Below are 21,699 nucleotides of genomic sequence, written 5' to 3'. Positions count from 1 at the left end.
ATTTAGCCTCAAGAAGAGTAAAATAGAAGAACTGAAAACCCCAAATGAAACATTTTATGCCTGAAAGTTAAAATGAACCAAAATTTGAAAAACCCTTAAATGTAGAATGCAAAAGGTAGTCTAGTGACTATTAGATGTTTGCAATTTCAGTTGCCTGGAAGGACCAACAGCTGTGGTTTTTCCCAAATACTACCTCTTTATACTACGCCATCTCTCTGAGTAGTTAACATACAAGTTCATTACATCCACTTCTGACAGCTGGAAAAATCTTAGGTCCTCCTCCCGCTTCCAGGAGCTTTGTTCCATACTTAAAATGTTTCTAATTCTTATGGAAAGTCAACTAATCTCTTCTACTACTTTTCAAAACCAAAACTACTGATTGTAGGAAACAGAATGAGGGTGGAGGATGCTGAACAGGACACATGAATCAACTCACTTACTCCCCAAGAAAATAATGCTATCAGTTCTGCTATTGACTGGTCTGGTTCACCAAATGTCTCAAAAGACTGCAAAAACCAGCTGGGTGTATGCTATTGAAGCAATGTAGACAATACAGAGAACAGCAGAAAGCTGTTAGCCAGTTTTTATTCCCTAGGGTGCAGTTACAGAGGACTGCAAAAGATGATTAACAAGATGTTAAGCTCGTAGCTAAGCTAAAATTAGACGGTCCCACTTTATTCCTTAGCTTCCTAATTCCACAAGCAGCCCCACCATCACCCTGGTGTCACATCTAGAATTTGTATGACTGTGCAGTAAGATGAGAGCCAAACCAGTATAGAGGAGGAGGTGCAATTACAGCTGGGAGAAAAATAAACCATTTGTCAGCAGCAAACCCTGGACATCTACTGTGCTCAGTAGTGTCTTAACATACTCAACAGTACAAAGGATAAGGGGAAGCATATACAAGCTCACAGGCTCATTTCTAGAGTCGAAAAGTAAAGTCTGTTTAATACATTCAGAACCTGCTCTGCATTCCCATTCTAACTCACAAAAGGCTGCAAACTAGCCAGAATTATATGCTTTAATGTATTACTCTTAAGGAAGACCCTACAGTCTGGAGTTTCAGAATCTTCTAAGGAATTACTTAGTAATATTGGCTCCTTAATAGAAATATTAATGCCCCTAACTTTTACTCACAAGTTCATAAACAACCATGACTTTGAATGAAAAGAGCATGAATGAAAAGAGTTAAGCAGTATCGAGTCACTGGGAACATCCTAAAATGAAAGCTTATGAACAGAATTAGAAAAGATGGTTTTAGAGAAAACAAGGGACTGAGGGGGGAGGGGGGAGGAGGCGAGAAGCAAAAGAAGAAAAAGTGGTGCCTGCTGTTTCTCTTAGGTTTCCTGTTTGCAAAAGAGAACAAGATCACAGTTCAGCTCCTTGACAATGAACAAGATCAGGAAAAGGGAAACAGCAAGGCAGCCCGCACACTCCGCTGTACTCAACAGAAAAAACTTATTTGGGGACAGTATTAAGAGAAAGAAATCAGACTACCTGAACAAAGAACGCAAGCTCAGAAAATTAAGTACTTGAGTATTAAGAACCCAGTTGTACCCAGTCAAAGGTTAGAAAATTGAGCAGGGTCACAAGCCAAATCCTCAACTTTGCTTCCCAAGAACATTTTGCAAACTGACAGAAAAATTTATCTCCTCTTAATTTGCAGGGTTCTAGAGGTAATTTTTTTATAGTTCTTGCTATCCCCTTCGTAATTGTAAAGTCAATTTACCTAAAGAAATTTACCCAACATTTCTCTCTATATATACTCAAACCAAAACCTACATCTCTCCTTTAACAACATACAACTAAGCATCTACTTTTGTACTGATAACAGGCAACACAAATATGCTGATATGGGCCCCTTCTTTCAAAAAAAAAAAAAAGCTAGTATGTTCAGAGTAAGACTTAAAGTGCCAAGAAAATTATGATTGCCAAGTGTAAATTTCCCACAGTAAGCATACTAAAAAGCCCACCATTAAGAGCAGTTATTATTTCAGAATCATATTTTTAAATAATTTTACCATGTAAAATTAATCATAGATAATATAGATGAGGATTTGTCAATGTAACTTGTGATGGAAGACATAAGAATTTACACACTGTTGTAAACATTAATTTCCTCATTGCTGAAAGTTTAAAAAAGCATCAGATGATTTGAAATTTCATTATCACCCCCTGGTTTACGTACTTTAAGAAACAACTTTGTAAGTTACCTGAAAGAACATTTCATTTTCAACATTAAACTCAAGCATGTACACAGTCTCACAATAATGCCCGTAAGGGACTCCCGCCATGCCATTATGGCTTATGATCTATAGTTAAAACATTCTCCTCCTACTGCTGGTTACCGATTTTAAATTAAAGGAATGCCTAACTACTCTAAATTTTCTTGTTTGGAAATTTATTGATCACTATAAAAGTGACTTCTCATAACCTGTGTATCACCTATTGCATTATTAGATTCTTTGAAACTTCCAATTTCACATACCTCATACAAAGCTCACAGTAAGTATTTAAGCAAAATGATATCTAAATTAAGCACTAAGAAATGTAGCTCCGTTTTCAATTTTGTTCCACCTAACTTCAGTCTCAATAAAAATGTGCTGATGGACTTAATTTACATTCACCTATGCCAAACTTCAAAGCAGATTCTGAAAAGGTCACTTATTTTAAGTGTCAAGACTAGCAAAACATAAAGCCACCTGAATATTCAGGTCTTCGTATGCTGATTTTAGAGTCATCTTTGCATTTCTTTATGCAAAAGAACATTTGTTTTAACGAATGTCTATTAAAATGAAAAAAAAGCTTAGACTGTCTGCCCATGACAAGCGATACCAAGCTACAAGTCAGATTCACAGTATGTGTAAGCAATAGTACAAGCAATAAAAAACAACCTGCAAAGTCTCCTTACCACTTGTTGTGCAATGTTGACGTTGGACTGTCCAAATGTTTTTGGCAGGAGCTGTTTTCCAAGCGTATTTACTGTAGAAGGATGAACAGCCAATAGAGAAACAACCCCTAAAACAAATACAAGTAGATAGCTTCAGGTCAGACACATTGTATTATTTTGGCAATTCCAGTTTCATCTATACTACCAATGCTTATTAATAGAAACTAGCTCTGAACTGCATAGAGTGTCAATAGAAACACAGCATTTACATATTTGAATCAAAAAATAAATTAATATTTACGACTTGTTCTCTCAAACTTTATCCTTTGTAACCTTACACGTCAGTGATCTAGTATGAACATGTTTTAATTCCTTGTATTCCAATTTTTCTCTCAAAGCACAGTAATGGAGGCAATGGGCATCTGACAGAAAACATACCCTCTCCTCTTCTACCCCTATCCTTTGTGGCTATTGAAATCTTTTCCCACGCCACCTGAAAAACATGCCCAACACCCCAGCATATGACATGCACTTCTGAGGCATGCTGGTCTACAGGACATAAAATTTGGCTAGCACAAGCCTTTCCAAGAGAATATTCCCAACTTTCCTCTAACTGTCCCCTCCCAGCTGAAGGCAGAGAATTAAAGAACAGAAGTCTTCAAGAACCCAATATTTAGGCAAAATACATGTAACACACAGTAAACCAACCAACCCTGCAGGGAAAGCTGCTCTCTCCCTGTTCATAAGCTATCCACAATCAGCATTGTGAGGCAGGCAAGTCTTAAGCCACGTAAAACAAAAATTCAACTACAAAAATACCAAGGCATGTATCCTCTAGCAATTTGATGCTCCATGTCATAGTTTAAAAAAAAAACAACAAAAAAACCCAAAACAACAAAACAAACCCAAACCCAACAAAATAAACAAAAAACAACAACAAAGAGTGACTACAGAAAAAGAATAATGAGACAAGCAAGTCTTAAAATACTGGAGACGTTTATTTTGCTGAAACACCTGACATTTGGTTGTCAGGTGAGTGGTTTAGCAGCTCTTTCCCTCAGATCACTTTTAAAGAGGCCAGAATGACGTGGCACAATTACCAGTACTCTTCCTTTTTCCCATTATCCAACACAGAAGCAATAAGTAAGCATTTTTACAATGGCTGTATCAGGAAGGGCCCTAACGAGTCCTTGACGCCTACCATCCCTCGTACACATTCAAGTAGTCTACAGAAAGTTGAGGGCAACTCAAATCTTGTTTAAGCCCTTGTGTTTCCTAGCTGCTAATACTACACCATGCCAAACTGATAGCTTCACGCGAGAACCTACTCTCAGTCCCCCAAATCTGAATAGGATGCAGCAGCCTGTCATTCTTCCATTATTAACCAACTTTCCAGTGCTCTTTCAGAAAGTCAGTAGCTATCTAGTTCATAACATAAGTCTGGTATGCCTTCCTGTCCCTTCGAGTACGCCCATCACTACCACGGCCTGTTTTGTGTGTGTTCTTCCTCTCTGCAGAAGGCAGTAAAATGATATGAACTATCCCTGGCTATTAGTGCTTGTGTATCTTCTTTACAGCTTCCTGGAGGTCAACACATCTTTTCTTAACCTCCTCCTCCTGTTTGCTTTAAAAACAACAAAGCAACCTTTTATACATTTCCAGCATAAAAGAGCAGCTATAACTGCTTTACGAAGTTAAGATGCCTCATCTATTTGATCACCTTTCCTTAATTTTGACTGTTCTTGTTGCCCATACACTTTCTAGTTCTCCTATTCTTTATTTTTGCAGGGGACTAGGATGGACACAATATTCATGGCAAAGGAATTATTGTTATTGTATAACTCCATAGAACATTTTCTATTTTGTTCCTTTCCAAATAATTACCAAAATTCAATTTACTTGTGTCCCCCCTCCCTAAACACCAATACCACATTTTCGTAATATAACCTATAATGACTTCAAGATTTTTCTTTCACTTGGGGTCCTTATTATATCTAGTTTGATTTTCACCAATTATTAACCCATGGGAGGATTGTCCCATTCTTTGACACCTTAGTTTCTTTAACAGGCTGATTAAGGACCTTGATAATCAAGGTTTTTTCATTGTTATTTTTAAGAAATCCAAGGACATCACACTGATTAGATAACCCTTATCCACACGGTTGTTGACTCTTTCAAAGCATGACTTTGAAAAGACATAACCTCATAACTTCCCTTTTCCCCTCCCTCTAGAAAAGCCCTGTTACCTCCTGCCCATTATCACATTTACCCATACGTCTACTACTTTCCTGTTACATGCTCAACTGAGTTGCCTAACAGAAGCCTGACTTACTCATCTGCAGTTATCTGAGCCCTTCAAAAATTGGTGCAGAGTATGTTGCTTCTACCCTTCTGGTACTACATGAATTATACATACACTGAGTTAGCAGAACAGAAGTACCATTGCTAGGTCTTTGAAGAATTCACACATAGATAATTCTCTGGCCATGATGATTTCTAACCAACTGTGTTATCAATTTTTTCCTAAGACAACAACTTCTAGCAATACTTCAGAAGGACAACTTCATAAAGAACAGTATTGCCATGAGACTCCCCCTAATCATCTTGATCACCTATCTACTCTTCAGATGCACCCAGAGACTTCATTCTTCTGGTATGTTTAAAAAAATAAAGTTATTCTTTATGTTATTGTGTTGTTTCTTAAAAACTTGTATGCAGTAAACGAAGACAAATGCAAAAATCTTGCACTTGTGACAGCCTAACTCCACACAACAGCAGAGGTCAGGGTCTAGTGGTTAGGAAACAGATGTGCAGAAAAGGACCTGAGGATCCAAGTAGACAACAAGCTGAACGTGACACAGAAGTACACATGAAGACTAATGCTAATGAAGACTTCAACGCATCCTGGGCTACATTTGGAATAATACAGCAATAAGCGATTATTCCCTTTTACTCCAACATTCTTCAAGCTGTATCTGCATTACTCCGTTAAATTTTGGGACCTACAATGCAAGAGAGGCATTAAGAAACAGGAGAGGCACTAAGAAACAGGAGAGATTCCAGCAGAAAGACACTAATATGGATAGGGTACTGGAGCGTACAGTGTACAAGGAGAAGCTGGTGCATGTAGCCTGTGGAAGAGAAGATTAAGGTGTAACGAGGGTGTTATTTGTGGGAATCTAATCACTGCCTTCAACTATCAAATGGAAAGTTATAGAGATGATAAAGGACACAACAAAAGGAAAAGAGGCAACACTCAGAAGTTGCTGCACAGCAATTCCAACCAAACACGAGGAAAAAAAAAATTCACAATGAGAAAGGCAAAGCACAGCAACAGGTTGTCTAGGAAGTTCCCTAGAAATACGCAGAAAAATTCAACTACTGAAGGCTCTGTGCTTCAAAGCTGGTCCTGATTTGATTGTAAGGTTAGATTAGATGGCCTCCAGCATCCTTATATTATTCATTTAATCTTCTGAGTACAAATAGCTATCTTGCAACTAAAACATCTGCGTGAACGGAAGAGTACACACTATGCTTCTTTAAAGTTTTTAATTACATTAACATTTCCTGTGGTGCTGTGCCAGAATTAATTAATGCAACTGAACCAACCTGGCTCTATACAGAAACTGCAAGGTACATCTGTCTCTATGGCACAAACCGATTGGCAAGGAAATGCAAATGTAACTGGAAGAACAGTAACACACACTCCACATTTTGAAGCAAAGTCAAAGTAAACCTATAAAAGACAACATACTAAGTAGGAAAGAGCATAACTACTCAACAATAGGAAAAAAACCCTGAGTGTTCTGGTTTGTTGTTGGTTTTTTTTAATAAAAAGGGTATTTTCAATTTGTGTCTGCCCAGATGCATCCCACTTTTTTCTCATTTACCTGTTGTGCAAATGTTTTTCTCGTATCCACCTGCATTTTCATGAGAGGCTCATAATGCTCTGGTTTCATAGTGGTTTTGTGTGTGTTTTGTTTGTTTGTTAAGTATACAAGCAGAAATAATTTTATGAACTTATTTTTGCAAGTGAGTGACAGCTCAGTCTCTCAAAGGAATTTTACTAATAATTTTTTAATTACTGTTACTCTTACAGCAATCACTGCAAATAATCCTGTACTTTGTGGCCAACATACAGGGTGAATAGCAGCATGTAAGAATTAAATCGCAAGTTTGCAAACAGTTTCCCTGGCACAAACTACTTCTTTCTTTTCAAAACAAACACATTATTAATATTGCTAGTTCCTGACGCTTCCTCTTTTTTTCCTCCTTCTCCTTCTAAAGACTTCAAAAACCATAGGAAAAGGCCATGCAAAGCAGAAAAAAAAATACACTGAAGGACATTGTTTCTACTAACGGTATGAGCTTCAACAAGGCCAGGTGTCGGGTCCTGCACTTGGGCCACAACAACCCCATGCATCGCTACAGGCTTGGGGAAGTGTGGCTGGAGAGCTGCCTGGCAGAAAAGGACCTGGGGGTTCTAATTGACAAGCGGCTGAACATGAGCCAGCAGTGTGCCCAGGTGGCCAAGAAAGCCAATGCCATCCTGGCTTGTATTAGAAATGGTGTGACCAGCAGAAGTAGGGAGGTGATTGTCCCCCTGTACTCAGCACTGGTGAGGCCACACCTTGAGTATTGTGTCCAGTTCTGGGCACCTCAATATAAGAGAGATATGGAGGTGCTGGAGCGAGTGCAGAGGAGGGCAACGAAGCTGGTGAAGGGCCTGGAGAATAAATCTTATGAGGAGCAACTGAAGGAGCTGGGACTGTTTAGTTTGAGGAAGAGGAGGCTGAGGGGAGACCTCATCGCTCTCTACAACTACTTGAAAGGACACTGTGGAGAGGTTGGTGCTGGTCTCTTCTCACAGGTAATTAGTGATAGAACAAGAGACAATGGCTTCAAGCTGCAGCAGGGTAGGTTTAGGCTGGACATTAGGAAAAAATTCTTCACAGAAAGAGTGGTTAGACACTGGAATAGGCTGCCCAGGGAGGTGGTGGAGTCACCATCCCTGAATGTGTTTAAGAGTCGTTTAGATGTGGTGTTAAGGGATATGGTGTAAGGGAGAACTTTGTAGAGTGGAGATGATGGTTGCACTCGATGATCCCAAGGGTCTTTTCCAACCTAAATGGTTCTATGATTCTACTTAAAATCTCAGTGTCCCAAACATCTCCAGTTTGGAAGACTTACTCTAAGTAACATATAAGCAATAGCAATCATTAGACCTGAAGAGAAGTAAAACTTCACCAATATGAAGTTCCAGAATGGCTCCAAACAGAAGATAATGATACAAATGGGATCAAGGAGTAATGCCATATAAAACTTGCACAGCAAAAGCAGCAGTACTGGCCGGCCACTGCGCACCCAGCATGCAGGCAGCTGGTGGGTGTCACCGCGGTGAGAGCAGGCGTACAGGACGCAGCTTCTTGAACAGTAAGTTACTGGAAACCTCTCGACCTGACCAGGACGTCATGGTAAGAACTTGGCAGAACGCCATGCTATCCCCGAGCTCTGCACCGAGCAGCTCCGATGTGGCCACTCAGACAGAGCTTGCATGGGAACATGCTGCCACCCAGGTGTCAGGCTGCAGGGTGTGCACTGCTCTTGCGCCGGTGTTGAATGGCAGTGGTGAGCAGACCTGTGGGAGGTGTGCCCAGGTAGAGGAACTCCTTCACCTAGTGATGGAGCTCCGTGAGGAGATAAGTTGTTTGAGAAGTATAAGGGATTGTGAACAGGAGATAGATAACTGGAGTAGCATCCTGCCTTCCCTGAAAGAAGCACCTCAGGCAGACAGAACTCCGCATATAGAGCACTCCCCACCCTTTAGCAGCATAGCTGAATGTGGAGATTCAGAGGACAGGGGCCAGTGGCAACAAGTCCCTGTCTGGCGTGGCAGGCGTGCCACCCAGGTGACCCCCACACCATCCCAGGTGCCCTTGCAGAACGGATATGATGTTCTGCAAAGGGAACCAGAGGATGAGAAGGACAACAGCTTGCTGAACTTGGAGTTGTCACCGAGGCCAAGACGGATTATGCCTCGTATAACAACATCCTCGGTTATGAAAGAAACACGGGTCCTTGTAGTAGGGGACTCGATTCTGAAGGGAGTGGAAGGTCCCATATGTAGACCAGACCCAATCTGTAGGGAAGTCTGCTGTCTCCCTGGGGCCAAAGTTAAGGATGTCTGGAAGAAACTCCCTACCCTAGTTAGGCCTACTGACTACTACCCTTTATTGATTTTTCAGTTAGGCAATGATGAAATTTCAGGAAGAAGCCTGAGGGCAATGAAGAAAGACTTCAGGGCCCTGGGACGGATGGTTAGGGGATCAGGAGCACAAGTAGTGTTTGCTTCTATCCCAACAGTTGCGAGGACTGATGAGAAGATTAATAGGAAATGCCAGCTGTTCAATGCCTGGCTCAGAGACTGGTGTCATCGGCAGGACTTTGGGTTCTTTGATCATGGGCTGCTTTTCAGGACGCCAGGCCTGCTGGCAACAGACGGCAAAAGCCTGTCTCAGAGGGGGAAAAGGGTTTTAGGGCAGGAGTTGGCGGGGCTCATTGACAGGGCTTTAAACTAGATTCGAAGGGGGATGGGGATAGATCCAAGCTTGCTAGCAAAAAGCCTGAAGGTGGCATGCTGGCACTAGACTTGGAAAAGATAGGGGGCGTAACCAGGCTCCTTAGGAATAAGTCTGGGGGTGGCAGAATTTCGGCTCCCGCCAGTAAAAAGGAGAAAGGACCTATAGCCCAGCTGAAGTGCTTATACACTAATGCACATAGCATGGGCAACAAACAGGAGGAGCTGGAAGCCATTGTGCAGCAGAATAATTATGATGTAGTCGCCATCACAGAAATGTGGTGGGATGACTCACATAGCTATAGTGCTGCCATGGATGCCTATAGGCTCTTCAGGAAGGATAGGCAAGCAAGGAGAGGCGGGGGTGTGGCCCTGTATGTTAAGGAATGTTATGAATGCTTTGAACTAAATGATGGTGATAATGAGACTAATGTTTATGGGTAAGAATCAGGGGCAGGGCTAACAAGGCGGATAGCGTAATAGGAGTCTGTTATAGACCGCCCAATCAGGATGAGGAGGCAGATGAAATATTCTATAAACGGCTGGGAGAAGTCTCAAGATCGCGAGCTCTTGTCCTCTTGGGGGGACTTCAATTTGCCGGACATCTTCTGGGAATACAATACAGCAGGGAGGGAACAGTCTAGAAGGTTCCTCGAATGTACTGGGGATAACTTCCTGACACAGCTAGTGAGAGAGCCAACTAGGGAAGGTGTCCTGCTGGATCTGCTGTTTGTAAACAGGGAAGGTCTTGTGGGGGATGTGAAGGTTGGAGGCTGTCTTGGGAACAGTGACCATGAAATGATAGAGTTTTCGATTCTGCGAGAAGCAAGGAGAGGGGTCAGCAGAACTGCTACCTTGGACTTCTGGAGGGTGGACTTTGGGCTTTTCAGGAGCCTGGTTGACAAAGTCCCCTGGGAGGCAGTCCTCCAGGGCAAAGGAGCCCAGGAAGCCTGGATGATTTTCAAGAAGGAAGTCTTAAAGGCGCAGGAGCAGGCTGTCCCCATGTGCCAGAAGACAAGCCGTCGGGGAAAAAGGCCGGCCTGGCTAAACAGGGAGCTAGTGTTGCAACTTAGGGAAAAAAAGAGGATCTATGGACTCCGGAAGGAAGGGCAGGCCACTCAAGACGACTACAAAGAGGTAGTTAAGCTATGTAGGGAAAAAATCAGGAGGGCCAAAGCCCAGCTAGAACTAAACCTGGCTTCTGTTGTCAAGGACAACAAAAAAAGTTTCTATAAATATATTAACAATAAGAAGAGGACTAAGGATTATCTCTGTCCTCTAGTAGATGGGGCCGGCAACATAGTGACCAAGGATGAGGAAAAGGCTGAGGTACTTAATGAAGTCTTTGCCTCAGTCTTCAGCAGTAGGACCAGTTGTTCCCTGAGCACCCAGACCCCTGAACTAGAAGACAGGGATGGGGAGCAGAATGAAGCCCCTGTAATCCAAAGGGAAACAGTGAGGGACCTGCTTCAGCACCTGGAGGTGCACAAATCTATGGGGCCGGATGGGATCCACCCAAGGGTACTGAAAGAGCTGGCGGAAGTGCTCGCCAGGCCACTTGGTATCATTTATGAGCAGTCCTGGACAACCGGGGAGGTCCCAGCTGACTGGAGATTAGCAAATGTGACATCCATCCACAAGAAGGGCCCCAAGGAGGATCAGGGAACTACAGGCCAGTCAGTCTGACCTCGGTGCCTGGGAAGGTCATGGAACAGATCCTCCTCAGTGCCATTACACGGCACATGCAGGAGAACAGGGTGATCAGGCCCAGTCAGCATGGGTTTGTGAAGGGCAGGTCATGCCTATCAAACCTAATATCCTTCTATGATAAGGTGACCCACTTAGTGGATGAGGGAAAAGCTGTGGATGTTATCTACTTGGATTTTTGCAAAGCTTTTGACACTGTTTCCCACAGCATTCTCCTGGAGAAACTGGCTGCTCATGGCCTGGACAGGTGTACTCTTCGCTGGGTAAAAAACTGGCTGGATGGCCGTGCCCAGAGAGTGGTGGTAAATGGAGGTAAATCCAGTTGGTGTCCGGTCATAAGTGGTGTCCCTCAGGGCTCGGTGCTGGGGCCAGTTCTCTTTAATATCTTTATCAATGACCTGGATGAAGGGATCGAATGCACCCTCAGTAAGTTCGCAGATGACACTAAGCTGGGCGGGCGTGTTGATCTGCTTGAGGGTAGGTTGGCTCTGCAGAGGGATCTGGACAGGCTGGACCGATGGGCTGAGACCAATGGTATGAGGTTCAACAAGGCCAAGTGCTGGGTCCTGCACTTGGGTCACAACAACCCCATGCAGCGCTACAGGATTGGGGTGGAGTGGCTCAAAAGCAGCCCGGCAGAAAAGGACCTGGGGGTGTTGGTTGACAGCCGGCTGAATATGAGCCAGCAGTGTGCCCAGGTGGCCAAGAAGGCCAACAGCATCCTAGCCTGTATCAGGAATAGTGTGGTGAGCCGGACTAGGGAAGTGATCATCCCCCTGTACTCGGCCCTGGTGAGGCCCCACCTCGAGTACTGCGTTCAGTTTTGGGCCCCTTGCTACAAGAGGGACATTGAGGTGTTGGAGCGTGTCCAGAGAAGGGCTACAAAGCTGGTGAGGGGTCTGGAGGACAAACCTTATAAAGAACAACTGAGGGAGCTGGGGTTGTTTAGCTTGGAGAAGAGGAGGCTGAGGGGAGACCTTATCACCCTCTACAACTACCTGAAAGGAGGTTGTAGAGAGATGGGGGCTGACCTCTTCTCCCTGGTGACAAGTGATAGGACGAGAGGAAACGGGTTCAAGTTACATCAGGGGAGGTTTAGATTGGATATTAGGAAACATTTGTTCACTGAAAGGGTTATTAAACATTGGAACAGGCTGCCCAGGGAGGTGGTGGATTCACTATCCCTGGAGGTGTTTAAAAAAAGGGTAGATGGGGCACTTAGGGACATGGTTTAGAAGTGGCTTTTGTCAGGGTAGGTTAAAGGTTGGACTTGATGATCTTAAAGGTCCCTTCCAACCTCAGCAATTCTATGATTCTATGATTTAACAAAACCTGCTAGTTATCTGTCTGCAAACTGTTCCAGGTAAGTGCTCCCTTCATACAGAGTATGCACTAAATAGCTGCCTTTGCTTATTGATTGCATTTGTGGGAGAATTGTTGAACTAGACCTTTGCTTGAATATGAAAACAAACTCAAGACTTTTATTAAAAAAAAAAAAAAAGATTCTCTTGCCAAATTTTTGCAGTAAGACAGACTGCTAATACAGCCAGTTATGAACGTTTTCAGTAACTTGAGATGCCACAGAAAAAGACAAGTACATCTTAAATTAGAGAAAGGACAGTCTGCTCTGCAGACAAAGCAGTAGACCTCTCTAAAAGCTGACTGCTCCAGTTCATGAAACAGCAGGGCATGTTGGGCTGAGGTACTCCTTGCCTTGGAAGCAGAAATCCCGTTCATTCTAGGTGCTGTACCATTTTCTGATGTAATCTGTGTTTTTATGTTTTCTTTACTTGTGAAAGAGACCGCAACAGGAGTGAAGCAACAACAGCAGTCAACAGAAAAACAAGTCAGTTTCCTGATAATGCAGTTTCTAACAAAGTTCGTCAGACTGTCTTCTAGCATAGAAGCAATACTGTATATGGTGGAACTGGATTTGGTAACCGGGTAATTTTGCAAGCACTTTCTGCATTCTTACAACCCCCAAAAAGAACGTACAAAATAAAAGAATGGTTTGACAGAATGCAAAGTAATTCCTACCATTCCCACAACAGTCTCAACCAAACTGTCTAGCAAAATAATTCGTAAGTAAAAACTCCACATGATCAAAGGTTAGGAGTTAAGCAAAGGGTTGTTTTAAGAAAACTCTAAAGAAAATTAACCTTGCAGATGACAACTTGCAGTCATAACTGCTTATAACCACTCTTTATGAGCTCTAGACACTTTTGTCTTAAATTACATGATGAGCTTTGAAATTGATGGTTTTAACAAGAGTAGCTGGGATATAGCTTAATGACAGCTACACAATTTGAAGGCACCAATATTATTAAGCCAGTCTCAATACAAGTCAAACACAACTTACACTCTCAAAAAGATAACATTACTATGAATAACCTGATAAAACTCATAATTAGAGTTGACGAGCTCAACAGGCCTCTTTTGGGAGACCAAAAAAGATCAGTGAGACTTTCCATGAACAAGAAGATTTAAGGAAGTGACACAAACACTAGTTTCCACTGCAACTGTAACTTCTGCGAAGGCCAAGTACTATCTGGAACATGACATTCCTTATTTTGGGAATTTTAAAAAAAGGTAATAAGAACAGAATCTATATAAAGCCAGAGTACCTGTACTGCTGAAGATGCAAGTAACTGATATAAGAACACATTAAAACTATGAGAATTATCTGGAAAACATTATAGATTCAGTTTTTGCAGTCTTCTTTGTGTGGATTTTTTTTTTCTGTTTTGGTAAGAAAAGAGATATGAGGAGGAGGAGAGGGAATTCGACATCAACATCACTAATGAAATTCCATACTGTAATCATTTTGCAAAGCAAATACAGACAAAGCTAATTCCAGCTCAAAATCTGTCCATGAAACCAACTGCTTAGAGTAAATAAAACCTTAAATAACAAAAAGCAAACTAGTCTTAAGTGCATAATCTGTCCCTCTCTTTCCAGTGCATCACCTCCTAACTCCAAGTTGGCGTCTGTAGAAAACTGCCTGAAAAATTATCAACTTTGGAATCAAAAAGTGAGCAGGGTCTCTTACACAAATGTGAAGTAGCTTAAGCCTACCTCATTTTTGCAAAGATTCTTTTTTCAACTGAAAAGCTCTAGGTTATCAGACTACAGATGTTCCTCAGGGTCTCTGCAAATCATGGGCCTTATTACAGACACTGCTATAGTATTCTAGAAAACTTTACGTTAAACTCACTGATCTTTAGTCATGGCCTCTACTTGTCTTCATACCATCTTCAGCTATTTCTTATTTGCCACTATCCTACTCAAGAAAGTCACACTGACTAGTTCAGCCAGGTAGTTCACAGCTCAGTTTTCTTTTAGTAGTACCCTCCTCGCTAGTAAAATAAGAGCAAAGCATCGGCATTGCCTGCGAACAGAAAGGAAAACCACAGTTTGAAATAATTCAGAACTGCAGATTTAGAGAAGCTTTCTAATTCTTTCCTTGGATTCAGTTCAAGGCAATGCATTTATTTCCAAGGCGGGGGGGCAGTAAAATGCAAGGATTACAAAAAGATGAGCTACTTCTAAAACACCAGAAGTACCCTTCTATCCAGTTGCTTGGGCTACCACAGAAAGTTCCACAGCTAACTCCAACTCCAGGGCTTCAGCAAAACTTTCCCAATGACAAGACTACGGGTTCTCTTCCCCAAGGCATTACCAAGCAATAGAAATCTAACAAAACCCCCAAGCTTAAAGGTATGGGAGACCACGTGAAAGCTCATCGTGCAGAGACTGAAAGATAAGGAAGGCAGACCTTACGAAAAACTTAAGCTCATTACTCAAGATGACACTCTAGTTATAGTTAGTTCATAGCAACAATAGTAAAGATGTGCCTTTGAAGACTCGAAGTAACAAAATCCAAAAAACTCACTACAGAGTGGAAGAACCTCTAAAAGGCTCCAAATCTTCATACAGTTCAAACACAGGCGCACAATCTCTGAAGCCGAGACAGAGATGAAACCTGTTTTGGACAGCAGTGAAGCAGAGCTCAAAATGTCATCTATAGTCAAGATGGGAAATAATGCAGAGACAGAAAGAGTTTTAGAGCTACGGAGACCTGGTACAGCAGTCAGGACACAACCAAATAAGCTGAGGGAAGTCCTTAACTTACCTACACAACTATCACTTAGACATTTGGTTACCTCTTGTTCAAAGAAACAGCCTGGAACAACAAGGTATCATATCAACATCATAACAAGAAAAGTTTTCTGTACGAATCCTCTATGTCAAAGCACCATGATGGCAGGAAATTGTGTACTAAAGTCTCCAGCCCATTAACTTGACTCAATACAGTGACCAACAAAATGCTCGACAACAACCTCATTCAGCCTCAACACTAGATACAGGTGAAATGGAAATCAAATGCCAAGCAGTTCCCACAAGGACTGTTTACAGTACTTTCTATGGATTTTGCTTTACAAAAACTACCCTAAATCACTAAGCCTGAACTGTTGCTTTCTTCCAAGTGCAAAACGAGTCTTGAAGACACAGCTAGGATAAAAACATTAATATAAAGGTGCCATTTAAAGCGCCTTTTATCCAGTCCACATCACCTTCAAAGAAAATCATCCCTAACCACAAAAACAACAACTTAACCAGTTTTAGATTATTAGACTACATATATATGCAAGAATAAGTATAAAGGATGTACTTAGAAGACCTGGAAAAGAAGATAGAGGTGACAATTGTATCCTAGGAGCTGGTTTCTCCTGTTAAGTTGCCGTTTTTAATGTCTCTCTCACAAACAACATAGATAATTTACGATTAGTTAGTTATATGCTAATTTTCAGAAAACACAACTTTTTGAGGGTACCAGCCTACCATAAGCTTTGACAACACACAGGTGATTGTCTCTAGTTGTGTGCCAAGTCAGGTAAAAATACCTCTGCTAATTGAACAAGTCACACCATCCTGTTAAAACAATGATGCTTATACAGCAATTCTGAGCACTTTTACAAAGACATCGATCTTCCCCGATGTGCAGTAGTACTAAGTTCTTAAGTAATTTCTTACATCAGCTCACTCTTTAAGGTGATTCTTACCATCCTTAGATATGACTAGTAATACTTTAGCTATTACAAACCAGTATTTGCATGTCTGTGATGAAATAAACTGTGGTCTACCTTTACACTTTTTAAAAGTCTTTTTAGACTTTTCAAAATATCATTCCTATTTGCAGCAACAGTTGTATTTCCTGAGCTTGACTTTAGATAATAATAATAGTTTGGATTTACCTCAGTTGCAATAATACACAGGCATTTTATAACCAATGTTCAAGCATATATATGTTTGCTAAAGCATGAATCACAAGCTCTGAAATACATCTCTACTTCTGCTCCAGAGGAACAATTCCAGTCATGTTAAAAATAAGGGAGAGTTTGATCTTGCAAATAAAATTAACAATAACATTACATTGCAAAAGTTTCTTGTCACGTAAATAAAAAGAATGAGACAATCTTACAGTTATGCAGTGTTGAAATACAGGAGTCTAAATATACCTTAAAATTTAACATTTTTCACTTCAATTTTTTTCAATTACCAAATCTGAAGTGAAAATAAAACTAAAGGTCGTTATGCCCATAAAATGCGAACCCTTAAAGTGTTAAGAGGTGAAAGGAGCTAAAGACATCTTTTACAAGCATCTTCTTGTTACATACCAATAATGCCACCTACTGGCAAGACAGAAGATTAAAATTTTCTTTCTGAGTAATTCTAAAATTATTTTAAGAGCTTTAATTTCAATACAGCATTAAATACCATTGGTTATCTTTTCCCTTGCACTCATCTGAAACAGATAATTTCTTTTTCCCAAATTTCTTCAAAAGCAAGGGGCAGGATTAGAATTGAACAGTGTTCTATTTAATAGTTAAATATCAACACTAATCTGAGTATAGCAGGAACAAGAATGTAGCAGTTTTCTTCAAAATGCAGTATCCCAGAACAGAAAAATTTCTAAGTCTCTAAAATTCATTTCAAAATAACTTTTAGAAGACACAAACTGGTGAGGAAGTTTTACTGCTTCAGCACCCATTGAAAATTCTTTCCATCCTTTCAACCCGTATGTATTTTCTAACTCTCAAAATGAATTCTGTTGGAATTATCACTCAAAGTCCACACACAGGCTGAATTTTAGCAGTTTCAGGTTTAAGCAAATAGCCAGCCAGGTGGCTACCCAAAACCAAGCCCGGAATTAACAAAAATTAACTTTTTTTTTTTTAAATCCAAGAATTGATATGAACTAAAATAACAATTAAAAATATCCAAATGAGATTATCCTTGCCTTGTAACTAAGCTAGGTAAGAAGTAAACAATTACAATCAAGTCACCGTAGAATTTTACTCCACAAATAAAGTGCTCTCTTATTCTGCCTTGGATAAAGCAATATATTCTGTCTTGCATAAAGAACAGAATAGGCATAGGGTATTTTCAGTTGGAAGGGGCCTACAATGATCATCCAGTCCAACTGCCTGACCATTTCAAGGCTGATCAAAAGTTAAAGCATAGTATATTACGGGCATTGTCCAAATGACTCTTAAACACTGACAGGCTTGGGGTATCGACCATGTCTCTAGAAAGCCCATTCCAGTGTTTGACTGGAATGCTTCCTAATGTCCAGTCTAAACCTCCCCTGGAGTAGCTTTGAACCATTCCCACATGTCCGATCACTGGATACCAGGGAGAAGAGCTCAGCACCTCCCTCTCCACTTCCCCTCCTCAGGAAGCTGTAGAGAGCCATGAGGTCACCCCTCAGCCTCCTTTCCTCCTAACTAGACAAACCCAAAGTCCTCAGCTGTTCCTCACAAGACATACCTTCCAGCCCTTTCACCAGCTTTGTTGCCCTCTGGAAGCATTCAAGAACCTTCACACCCTTCTTAAATTGTGGGGCCCAGAAATGCAGACAGTGCTCCAGGTGAGGCTGCACCAACACTGAACAGGACAGACACCTATTTTAACCGGCTGGTTATGCTGTGTTTGATGCACCCCAGGATGCAATTTGCCCTCTTGGCTACCAGGGCACACTGATGACTCCTATTGAGCTTGCTGCCGACCGGCACCACCAGATCCCTTCATATTATTGCCAGAAAAGAGAGAGAGCTATACATCACAATTTGGGTGCTCTTACAGCTTTTCTTCACTTGACCTTTGAAATTTTTATAAACATTTTCATAAACATTGCTTCTGACTATAATTTGAGGGATTAAATTAGACACAATTTCTACAAAACCCATTCCTGAATACAAGGTAACAAGCAAAGGAAGGACCCCCGTGTTCTCAGCAATTGAGGCTTTAGGGAAAAAAAAAATTCACTTGGTTATTTTGGAACGAGCCAAGGAAACATGCAACTGCTTCCAATGGGATTTAACATTCCTCCACAATGTCACAATTGAAGCTGACAGTAAATAAAACAGCACAGGTCAAGTAGCAGATATAAAATCTTGTGGCTTTATGAGAGTTCATCAGTGAGAGGACATCTCAATATACAGCTAGCTACCTTTTGCTGTGCAGGTGAACTCACTAGCAAAGCCACACTTTGAAAGCACCTGGCATTGCTCAGGATTTCCTGAAACAAAACACTCCCTTCTCAGACACACTCCACATACCACATTGCTGCTTTTCTCTTGAACAGTGTTATATCAGAATACCACCTTCCTCGTTACCAAGTACACCAAGCCTTTCACAGGCATACTTGTACCAAACCACTCCAGACCAAATCTGGGGATTTGTGCCATTTAAACCCTACCAGACTACAAACTCGCACTTAACAGGAAAGCCGCAGTAAGATGTGAATGTATTATCTCCTATCCTTCCAGAAGAAGTTGGAGCTTTTCAATGGCATGACCTTGAAGCCAAACATACTGAAAACCTGCATTTACCAAAGTTTCCTCATCCAAGGACTGGCAAACACTCAAATAGTAAACAAATTTGTCCCAAACATATGCATTTCCATCAAGAAGAAAACCTAATTAGATAGTACATTTTCTGAAATATTTATAAGATCTGGGAATCAATATAGCCTTAGATCAAACAGGGGCTGATATAACTGGTGTATCACTCCACTGATACTTTTCCAAGACTCAGCTTTAAGAATTAGCTTTCCAGACTAAACTCTCAGTGGTGAAGTAACAGAAGTAAGCAGAGAGAAAAACCTTCCTCCAGTGAGCAGAGCTAATGGTGTCATCTTAATACAAGGGAAAATTCGCACCTTGCTTGAGCAGCTCCATGGAATGATGTTTTTTCAGGCCTAAATGTGGTGTTACACTCCAGTAATGGAAATACACGGGGGTATCAGAGAACACAGGTGAATTTACATCCAACTTCTGGAGGTTGCACAAGCACTGGAGGAAGTACAAGCTTCCAGCTCATTTCTACAACATATAAAGACTAATATCCTCTTATTCCACACTAAAGATGTTTTTGAAGACAGACTTTTTTAGAACATTTTCTAGGATGATATTTATATCCATGATCAATTTATTCAAAATTATATGCATTTTAAACTAAACAGTATTTTTGTTTTCTATTTTCTCCTCTTAAAACAAATGAAGTCAGTCTCTGCTTTAAAAAATAGAAATAGAAATTCTAACTTGGAGTTCATGGTTGAGACCAGTCTCTCCAAAATGAATCAGACTGAAGCATGTCCCCACTCATTGAAGTAAAAAGTCTGTCTAGGTTGGTAACCTGTTTCTGACAGTGGATATTAGTTGATAATCAGAGAATAAATGTAACGACAGGACTTACACACAGAGATAATTTCCTAACATACCCTCTATCCCCCAGATTCTACAGCTATAGGACTTTTTGAGCAAGATGTTGTTCAGCATAACTGTTCAGCATAGCACGATGAGTGATATCCCCTTCGCATCATTCATCTAAGAAACAACAACTATATACTTTTAACAAAATTCAGTCTAAAAACAACCTACTCATAGTTCCCAGATTTCTGCCAGTGCAGATTAAAAATTTAAGAAGTCCATTCACAGGGTATTCTGTGCAGCAGAAGTTGTTCAGGCTGTATGAATTGTTGCATAATAACCTGTGCTGGACAGAAAAGTTAACCTTTGCTCATCTTTCATAGTTGATTCATATACCTACCACCTAGTCCTGTATTCACCTTATAGACTGATGAAGTGTTACAGAACCATTTCAAGAAAAAAATTATGCTTTCTCCCAAAACATGTTTTTGCAAGCACGTCCTTATGAGCCAGCAGACAAGTAGTTTTCTTGTATGCTACCACTCCCATAATGCCTTTACTTCTGTGACAGCTGAGCTCTTCCTCCTTTCACATCTAGCTGGCAACATGTGGAAAATGAAGCAAGTCATAAGTTTCTTCTTGACTTTGTATTCTTAATTTGCTGAGTCTCTCAAAGTTGGACTTTTCCAAAAAGATGCTAGAATGCACCCTCTGATATTACTAGTCCAATGACCTTGAGTGTTGTGAAGGGAATGAACTTCAAAAAGTAGCCAGGCTCTTGCATTCTCCCTAAAGAGCCTACTGTTGTTGGGGGTAGAAGACTTGGCTAAGCAAACCACTCGTCTGATACAGCACGGAGAATAATGCAATGTATTCTCAAACTTTCCTTGTGATTGACTTGAAATTTCCAGAAAAAGACTCCTTCCTTTCAATAAATACAAATTCGAAGGGGAAAGAAAAAGAAAAAGAAAAAAAAAAAGAAAAAAAAAGGAAAAAATGCCCACTTTTAATGATGACCACTAGAGATGAATAGAAAGATTATTTCCTGACCTCCTTCAATTCATCCGAAGTAGTACACCAGATACACTTATGCTACCCTGTGGAAAGCTTACTGTGTTTTTTGTCTGTTGCTGTGGACTGAATCCTCTTAGTTGTAAAATTAAGAGAAATTTTGCACAAGGACTGGACTTTTTGATACAACGGCATGTAATGTACACATCTACTTTTAGAAAGCACATCGTACTTTTGTGTAGTTACATTTAAAATTCCAACATTTAAAGAATACAGACAAATCCTAAAAATGATGAAAAAGTTGCAACAGAAAATAAATGGTACTTCAGTGAATAAATTCTGATACATATCTGAATACTTCAGTGACAAAATATGTGTTATTTTAAGCTCTGATTAAGACTACAGAGCCTGCATATAAAATACAAACAAGCTAGAGGCAAGAAACATAAAACAATCAAGCCAAGAGAAACAGTTGTTTCTTCCCAATATTAAAAATTAGCTGCTGTCCATTAACTTTATAAAACTCCCCTAAAAGCAATGAGGTGCAAAAATTAACTGAGGATAGCTTTGTTTGCTTGTATTATTCTTGGTGGTATAGATTGAGAATAGAGCTCACCTCTCAAACTGGAGAAGCTGCAAGCCTATAATGAACTATTTAATCACTTGAATTTATTTTAGAAATTCTACAAGCAATGAAATGGCCTCTATTTTGCCCAGTTCTACTTCAAGAGCTATGCAATAATGGAAGATTCACATTTCCAATTCTTGCTGTCTAGACTGCACTGTCTGTTTTGACTAGT

General features: G+C 40.7%; 1 protein-coding gene across 3 annotated transcripts in view; it reads right to left on the bottom strand.

The window, feature by feature from the left end:
* TFDP1 (transcription factor Dp-1) overlaps positions 1-21,699 on the bottom strand; it is a 54,998-nt gene that overhangs the window by 16,124 nt on the left and 17,175 nt on the right. For all 3 annotated transcript variants that reach the window (XM_054208182.1, XM_054208171.1, XM_054208193.1), the window contains exon 4: positions 2,912-3,018. In XM_054208182.1, coding sequence (XP_054064157.1) covers positions 2,912-3,018 — 107 coding nt within the window. The remainder of the gene's footprint in view (positions 1-2,911; positions 3,019-21,699) is intronic.

The sequence above is a fragment of the Rissa tridactyla genome, chromosome 1 (assembly GCF_028500815.1).
Source record: "Rissa tridactyla isolate bRisTri1 chromosome 1, bRisTri1.patW.cur.20221130, whole genome shotgun sequence".
Classification (NCBI taxonomy): Eukaryota; Metazoa; Chordata; class Aves; order Charadriiformes; family Laridae; genus Rissa; species Rissa tridactyla.
This window is presented reverse-complemented; position numbering and strand designations above follow the sequence as displayed.